Consider the following 9,435-nt stretch of genomic DNA (forward strand, 5'->3'; position numbering starts at 1 on the left):
TATTTTTCAACACTACATATAATAATAATAATAATAATGTGTCCATTTATATGAAGCCCCAAACTCCACACTAGGTATGCTCATAGCGCTTTAACAATCAAGGCCATTATTACCCTCGATAACCCAAGAAGCTGCCTGTTAGGCGCTAGAAGGTTAACTTTTTTCCACCGGGTAACGACATTTTCCTGCTGGGTGAACCAGAGACAATTTTGAACAAACTCACTTGCCTTTAGGTGAGACCACAGATGTCAGATGTGTGCTTGTTGTAGGATTATGGACTCAAGTCCTAGAAACTCTCAGGACTCAAGCTTGCCAAACACGGTCACCCATCCAAAGGACTCTCCGAGCTCGACGCTGCTTAACTTCACCGATTTGTGACCTGAGCTTTAAGCACAGGTTGCACGCGCCACCACTAGGACTACGCGCCACCACTAGACATAAAATGTTTCAACTTTGAGAGATATTAATTGACTCAACGCTTAAATCTGGGAGTTGACACGGTTATGACCTAAATCCACGTATGGACGGGAAGTTTGTTCATTAGCTTATGATCGGAAGTGAATGTTACCTGGTACAAACATTCACACACTTGGTGGCTAATGTTACCTAGTACCAAACATTCACACTTGGTGAAGCAATGTTACCTGGTACAAACATTCACACTTGGTGGAAGCAATGTTACCTAGTACAAACATTCACACTTGGTATCTATTCAAAGCAAGTCATCTTTACTCACCAAGACTCACCCGTTACTCAGTACTATTGACACTGATGTAATTAATCTTAACTGACTAACCTCATCCGGGACATTGTGAAGCGTTGATTGCTTGTGTGTTTATTATGAGTGAGTTACTTACGTCACTCATCTTCTGATCACAAAGCGGCTTTGTGTTTTTGTAGAATGGTATGGGATGGTGAGGTCCGTGGTGTCAAAATTGGCGTATCAGGTTAAAAATATTTTGTCAAGCATTGGATTAAGTAAAATATGGTTAAGGCAGGAATTACTACTATATTATCTAATAGTTATGAAACAAAAAACAAAAAAAGACCAAGGCGGCGGGGTAGCCTAGTGGTTAAAGCGTTCGCTCGTCACGCCGAAGACCCGGGTTCGAATTCCCACATGGGTACAATGTGTGAAGCCCATTTCTGGTGTCCCCCGCCGTGATGTTGCTGGAATATTGCTAAAAGAGGCGAAAAACCAAACTCAGTCAGTCAGTACTGTTGACACTGATGTAATTAATGTTGACTGACTAACCTCATCCGGGACATCATGAAGCGTTGATTGTTTGTGTGTTTATTATGAGTTATTTACGTCAGTCATCTTCTGATCACAAAGCGGCTTGTGTTTTTGTAGAATGGCGTGGGGTGGTGAGGTCCTCGAGCGACGTCATTGGGTCCAGGAGCCGATCCAGTTGGGTAGGCTAGTTGAGTTAAACCTTGTATTCATTGCATCCATGGTCCAGTATTTGACGCCCTGCCTAGTGTCCTCTTTGAGTGTACGTAATATGATAGAAACTTGCTAAAGTGTCGTAAATAGAAGCGACTAGACACTTCCTATGTTGAAAGACATCTCCACCTCAAAAAGTAGAGTCGATGTTACGATTTGAACTTTGCCAGAAGTACGTTTTCATGAATCACGAGGTGTTCGCGAATAGGTTCCCCACCACTCACAAACCTTTCACTTGATCCATTTGTAGTGACGATTCATTTTTATTGACGAAGTGGTAAACCAGAGTAGATTTATAACTTCCAGAATACGTCGAGGACATTTAATTGAAGGATGAGAAAGCCGCAATAACTCAGTGAGTTGTATGATCCCCAGGGAGTTGAGATTGATAATAAGATGTGCCTTTGGGATTGACATCCAGTGATCGACGGAATAATTACCAGCGCCTTCAGCATGTACTAGTGCGTGGATATGTGCGCTACATAAATATTCAATAATAATAATAATAATATTCTATGAACTAATCACAGAAAACCGTGTTCGCGAGGGAAATTTCCACCCTACCAGTAACACCTGCCGCTCACTAACTCGTATTAAATACCTAACGAGGAAATACCGTAGGGATAACGATTTATGTTCGTTTTTGAAAATAATTGTTGCTGGAAATTTTAAAATATTAAAGAAAATTATGCTGCCGACTGACAGAGTAGTGTATATCCTGAAATGTGTTAATCAGGCTCATTGTTTCAAAGTGTCCGGGATATCGACCATTTTGGGCGTGCCATGAACCAACAACTAAACAGTCGATTTTACAGCCAGGGACGTGGGGCACTGGCAACATTGCAATAGTGTAGTGTTTGCAACTTGGAAGCCACAATGAAACGTTTTTCAAAATGTTTACGTGTTTTGTTTTAAACAACACCAAAACTCTAGGGTGTGTACTTTCTTTTTGTACGTCAGTTTAGTTGAGCATATACACGTGCTAATGATATAGGTGATCGAGGTGAGTTGAAATGGGGTTTAACGTCGTATTCAAGAATATTTCACTCTAATGACGACGTGCATGCATATGTGTGGCTGTTTGTATTAGCCCAGACTTAAACTGGTTTTATAGTGCTAGCTCATTGCCACAGGAATACCCAGCTCAGACACATTATACTGACTCCGAGCCGACCAGGCCTCGTTGTACCCATTCATGCGGAACGCCATATAGGGACCACGTATTTTGGTATGACGCGGCCGGGGATCGAACCCACGACCATCCGCTCTCCTGGCGGACGCTCTAACCACTACGCCATGGAGGCGGTCCTAATGATATAGTCAAAATGGTTTGTCCTGATTATGAAAGGGTTTCCTGAAGTGTACCGCTGTTACCCCACTGGCATATTGCCGAGTGCGGCGTAAAACAACCAACCAACAAGACGTGAAGTAAAAAACCTCCAACACCGGGTGTCCCACAGTAACAGTCTTGGCGACGGATGTAGCAGAGGGGAGAGTCGGCAAACCATGATGACAAACATCAGTATTCATTTGTCTTTATTTCACGTTATTTTCAACAAAAAACAGTACCTAAGGTCCGCTTCAATGTCTAACAAGCACTATCTGGGGGGATCAGCTCCTTCACTGCTGATAGTGGAACGGGTAGGGATACCCTGGGTACAGACTGGGAGGGTACATCATCGGTACGTTGGGTGCTGGGTACTGATACATGGGCTGGTGCATCATGGGAGGCGTGTAGCCGTATCCTGGAGCAGACGACAACATGGCCGCCATGTTTTGCTGCTGGAGAGGGTAGTTCATCATCTTGGTGTCGGATGTTCTCTTGTTGCGTGATCGCCTGTTCTGAAACCACACCTGTGAGGAAAAACAAGAATAATTTGGTAACTCAAAGAACAGCATTAGCACCACTAGTACACTGATTCTGGCTGTTCGACATCACATAAGAAACGCATAAGGAGAAATGACTTCTGTCAAACTGTCAAATTAAGAGGAATGTTTTCAGTCACATCACTTAGTCCAACAGAAGACTGAATGAGAAGAAATGAACAATCATCATTACATCATTATGCTGGCATTGTGTACGTAATGTACGTAACAAGGTACAATCAGATTACAAAAGAATGTTTACCTTTAATCTCTTTACTGGAATATTCAGCTCCTGGGACAAATCTTCATACAACTCTACATCAGGGTATTTGTTCTCCAGAAACACCTGCTTCAACCTCCTCGCTTGCTTCTCGTTGTAGTTCTTCCTCGGATTCGCGGAGACACAGTCTTCCTCCAGTGTCTTTGGTGAGGACAGCTCTGACACAATTTCTTCTTCCTCGGTAATGGAGGATGTTTCCACAGAGACATGATCTTCTTCCTGACCTTTGGGGAACCACGATCATCCTGAGTACCTGTAGAGATTCGCCCTGAGAGGGAGGAACTGTCGGCGCTGTGGGTCGGGCTGGAGTTACTGTAGAAACCACTGGAAGCTGTACTTCCGTTTGGACTGGCGCTTTTCGACATCAATGAGGTCATCTGCTGATGTAATGGAAACGCACTAACATATTAACAAGCCGCTTTTAACAATATCCCAGCAATATCAACCAATTCATCAGTTAATACATAAATAATTACAGTAAATTGAGAACATAATTTCTTTGACAGAATATTAGTATGTTACAGGTTCTTGATCCTGTATGTGTAATACGACAATCTTACCATAAGCATCGCTTGATGATGGAAGCGTGCTCGTCTTCAGAATCCGGACATCCAGTTGTTCTCGGTGATGGACACAGGCTAACCGGTAGTAGGCTGATGGTTGGGGCGTGTCTGTACGGGTCTGGAGACTGAGGGGGTAACTCAGGGTAGGACTGGAGGTGGTGAAGACTGACAGGAAAAGCAGGAATTTCACATCTTTCGATTTTGTTTTGAAGGTAACATCTGTAAGGGTGACTGAGCTTTCCATCAACTTTGGATGTCTGCGGAGACTCTGGTATCTGACAACGAAGAAGATGTTCAAGTTTGAGGCCTCCGAATCCTTGGGGATTGGTCGTTGCTATGAAGCCCTCACATGCTGCTTCCGGTTTGGTTAATGAAGTCCTGTCTGTGATGCTGGGCTCTGAGGTCTGGACGTCATCTGACTTCATGATGTCCTCGATGGAGAATGGAACACGACGTCTGGGAGGCGCTCTCTGTGCCTCTGAGGACAACGTATTCGTGGGACCTTGGAACACACTTCCAGATGGAGTCGGAACAGCCTCGGGCACAACCTGAAACGTAATAACGAAGGCAGATGCTATATTCACAGGTGTACGGGTATGCTTTGGTCAATGCCAATCTCGATTACCCGACTAAATAGTTTCCATGTCCTGACTCACAGGAAGCAGTTACAATGTCAGTAGTCAGCCTTGTACACAATCAACCATCACCACAATTTCAGATTTTACGCAATTTCAAGGATGGAATGTGCTCTCTACTTACTATGGGCAGATAGATATATGAAGTGGAAAGGTAAAATGTATAATACAAGAAATTGCATGAGTAACGATAGCCTAGGAAGTCTACAGACATGTATTATATTAAACATCAAAACTTTCAAAAGAAACAATTTTCAGTGAAAGGTGTTACAGGCTGAGACATAACATACTTGAATAAAACTATACAGGCACAAAATGAAATTCATCTTCAGTAAGATTTTCCGCATTTAATGTGTGTTGTACGCGACATGCAAATAGGTGTTATTGAATTCTGACGCAACATGTTTCTGTATCACATCTCATGACATGTTAACTTATTTCAATGTAAACCATTCACTTTTCTTTGCATTAACACTTATGAGCACGGGATTTGCGTATGGGGCTGTGTAGTTGAGCTGTATAGTTGAGCTGAATAGTTCAGCTATGGCTTACAACATATTCATGTGTGTACCTGTGTAGAATCCATTTGGGTAGATCTGTATTCAATATATTCAAGATGCTTCAGGACCGACAGGAGGTGTTATAAAGACCAAGGAGAACTATCCTAGCATTTTATAGTGATGAGTGAGTTCACTTGTCGTCTCCCTCAGACAAAGCGACAGATTGGGGAAAAGGATCACAGTTACATGACGTCTCAATCAGCAGCAGCATCTGTAACAACATCTGATCATTGCCTGTATGCGTAGAGGGTTCATTCCCGGGAAGACGACAACAAATCCGTGGAGCATGCAAGGATTTTGTGTGATTTTAAGAACAGGGATGATACTAAATTGTTCACCGGTAAATAAATGATATACTCCCACGAACAATTATTTACACCCCTTAAAATACATATCACATTTTTATCCGTGACCATTTTTTCGATAATAAATAATTTATATACATTGAATGTCATTATTTTCATGGAAAGTATATTTTTACAAGATAGCATTGAATGATGTCCACAGTATTTAATACATATAGATATACATTTTTCATAATATGAATTAATTAATTACATATATGTAAATTATAAACAATAACACCACAATTATTTATACACCATCCACAATTAAGAAGCATTTATTAATGTAAACATCACACATGAATGAAAATTCCTCTCACACTCACTTTTATGTCATTATTTACCGGTCCGTGGTTATGTTGGCCAGGACGTTTGGTGATGATGTCGTCAACTGTAGAAATAGTTGAAGTGCAGTTCTTGTCTAGGCACATCCATGACGTCCACGATGCAGCATTGCGTTTGCGATTCACTCTAAACTTGTATCCATCTGCACAGAGATACCTCCCTCTACGTGAAGTTGGAATGAACTTGTACTCTAACTGCTCATTTGCCATTTCGAAGGTGATGTATTGGGTTGCGGATAAGCAGGATATATACCCATAATAATTAGTGAGTAAATATTAACACATAATCAGTGAACTAAAATCAGTGTCAAAGGCAATCAGTTAGTAGTGAGTTGAAATCAATGAATGCCAATCAATAAGCAGTGAGTTGATACCATGTCAATTAACACCGATCTCGTTATGCAGTTCAGTTTATAGTATAACCCACCTCTCTAATCCATTGAAACAACATGAGTCTACCTCGGCGAAACATCAAAGGATTTTCACAGTAATACCAAATGTCGTCTTCCCGGGAAGACACCGCGTAAAGATGCAGATAGGGGGGAAATGGCGGTAAAATGCATGTTTAATCCCTTTTTATAGAATTAAGTGAGTAGAAAAATAGAAATCATATTTCATCAATTCCTTATACATCGAAGCATTCATAAAATGTATACTTTCTTTGTAACATATGTATCATGTTAAAGGTTCCGCCATACATCTCTTTTAATTGGATTGTTAGTGTAAACATATTGTATTTAAAATAAATTGAACTAGGATTGGTAAACAAGCCGTAATGGCTTATTTGAATACCTCTCCATTTCAGTGATACATGCATAAAACAAATATTAAATAATATGCAGCATGATAGGAAAGCAAGCAACCTGCGTATTAAACATTATTGATCATTTATCAAACCTATGCGATTTTATTATAAAAGTATGGACAGATTGTAGTATGAAACAATTTACAAGTACAGTTTTGTTTGGATTACCATTTAGGACAGAATTTAAATTATATCCATGTTCGTAAAAATACATGCGATGTCTGATGTTAGAATAATTAGGACAAGTAAAGAAGTAATGTAAAGTATCCTCATAGGGGTGACCACAGGAACAGAATGGATCAACTGAAATGTGCCGTTCAAACATGTGCGCTTTCAAATTACTGCACCCAAGTCTGAGGCGTGAGTGGATAATTTGGCAGAAACGTGTACCAACGTTTTATCAAATATATTAAAATTGGGTGGTTTTGATGATTGGAATGCATTTTTGAATTTGCCTATGGTTTCAATATCGTACATATTCTCAGGCAAATCATTCCATTGTCGTATTGTATCTGGTAAAAACGAGTTGCTATACAAATCACTACGGCATCTTATAGTTTGAATGTTATTACAGTTTCTTTGTCTATGGTCACTTAACTGTGATACCTTTTCGGGCAGTAGATCACTTAAATAAACTGGTGTCATATGATGAACCATTTTGTAAAATAATGATAACTTGCTAATTTGTCTACGGTCAACTAGGGGCATAGAGTTAGTTTCCTTATGTATTTAATCATGACCAACTGGTCTATAGTTGTTACATTCATTAAAACTACCTTTTTTTATGAATAGGAGTAACAACAGCTTCCTTCCATATTGTTTGGAATTTACAACATTCTAGGGATAAATTGAATAGATTAGTAAGAGGAGTACAAAGGGATGGCACGATCACTTTGATAAATCTGTTACCTATTTTACTTTACATTCAGGTGTAGGAGTCTCCTTATCAGGATAGTCAACTTGTGCATGGTTAGCAAAATATTCATTAAATATATTTGCTTTATCTTTACTATCATTGATCAGATTATCGTTATGAATAATCGAAGGAAATTTCTTATAATCTCCATTTTTGAATTTTATATACTTATTCACTAAAGCCCACCAACATTTAGAATTACTCCCCTGATTGATCTTATCATCTAAATCAGAAATATATTTCAATTTGACTGCTCTCACGGCTGCTGTTACTTTGTTCCGTAAAAGCCTAAATATTTGCCAGTCTTTATCATAATTTCGAGTCTTTGCTTCTTTATGCTGTCTATTTCTTTTCCTGATAAGTATTCTTATAGCACTATTCATCCATGGATTGACCCGAGGTCTTATAATTACCACATTGTTTGGGACATAAATATCGGATATATTTCTCAAAACATCAACAAATTCATGTGTTAGTATATCAATATCATTACATCTAAAGATGGAATTGGGTTGTTATATATAGGTACTTTTAATATGGTGGAATTATTTATAAACTGATTACAGGGATGGACTGTTTTAATCTACCCCCTTGTCTTGTCACCTTTTAATCTACTTTTAGAAACTGCAAACATGTTTTGAAGCGTTGTATTATTTCCTGGAAGTTACGACTTCATCTATTTAACGGAACAATACACAAAGTTGTGAGTTTCGAAAACTGAATTAGAGTTTCAGAATAGCTTACGAGATAACTGAACTGACAGATAAAAAAAGCATACACATATATTTGCATTGACGGCGGTTAAAATTGACACAAATATAAATGGTTATTGGATTGCGATATATTTTTAATACGGATGTCATAGTGCCGTGTTCGACCTTCAGTTTGCAGCGTTTCGACGTTTGTTTTAAGACCTGGACGTTTGGTTTCACTTGTGTACTTTCTTTTGCAGGCCAATTTACAAGCGTATCGTAACGTTGTTTATTAGAGGTGAATCATTTACAAAACAGAAGTTATATATAATCTTATTTTTCAACACTACATATAATAATAATAATAATAATGTGTCCATTTATATAGCCCCAAACTCCACACTAGGTATGCTCATAGCGCTAACAATCAAGGCCATTATTACCCCGGATAACCCAAGCTGCCTGTTAGGCGCTAGAAGGTTAACTTTTTTCCACCGGTACCCATTTTCCTGCTGGGTGAACAGAGACAATTTTGAACAAACTCACTTGCCTTAGGTGAGACCACATGTGTCAGATGTGCTTCGTTGTGGGACAGGACTCAAGTCCTAGAAACTCTCAGGACTCAAGCTGCCAAACACGGTCACCCATCCAAGGACTCTCCGAGCTCGACGCTGCTTAACTTCACCGATTTGTGACCTGAGCTTTAAGCACAGGACCACGCGCCACCACTAGGACTACGCGCCACCACTAGACATAAAATGTTTCAACTTTGAGAGATATTAATTGACTCAACGCTTAAATCTGGGGAGTTGACACGGTTATGACCTAAATCCACGTATGGACGGAAGTTTGTTCATTAGCTTATGATCGGAAGTGAATGTTACCTGGTACAAACATTCACACTTGGTGAAGCAATGTTACCTAGTACAAACATTCACACTTGGTGAAGCAATGTTACCTAGTACAAACATTCACACTTGGTA

General features: G+C 39.7%; 1 protein-coding gene across 1 annotated transcript; it reads right to left on the bottom strand.

Moving 5' to 3' along the window:
• Positions 1 to 3,058: 3,058 nt before the first annotated feature.
• Positions 3,059 to 6,249, bottom strand: LOC124273171 (homeobox protein goosecoid-2-like). Its single transcript, XM_046708388.1, has 5 exons — positions 6,040 to 6,249; positions 4,506 to 4,704; positions 4,154 to 4,321; positions 3,576 to 3,817; positions 3,059 to 3,301 (listed from the first exon to the last, which is right to left on the bottom strand). The coding sequence occupies exons 1-5, from the start codon at positions 6,247 to 6,249 to the stop codon at positions 3,068 to 3,070; spliced, it is 1,053 nt and encodes a 350-aa protein (XP_046564344.1). The 3' UTR covers positions 3,059 to 3,067.
• Positions 6,250 to 9,435: the final 3,186 nt, after the last annotated feature.

This window comes from Haliotis rubra, unplaced genomic scaffold (assembly GCF_003918875.1).
Source record: "Haliotis rubra isolate DU_JTF1 unplaced genomic scaffold, ASM391887v1 Scf1774, whole genome shotgun sequence".
NCBI lineage: Eukaryota > Metazoa > Mollusca > Gastropoda > Lepetellida > Haliotidae > Haliotis > Haliotis rubra.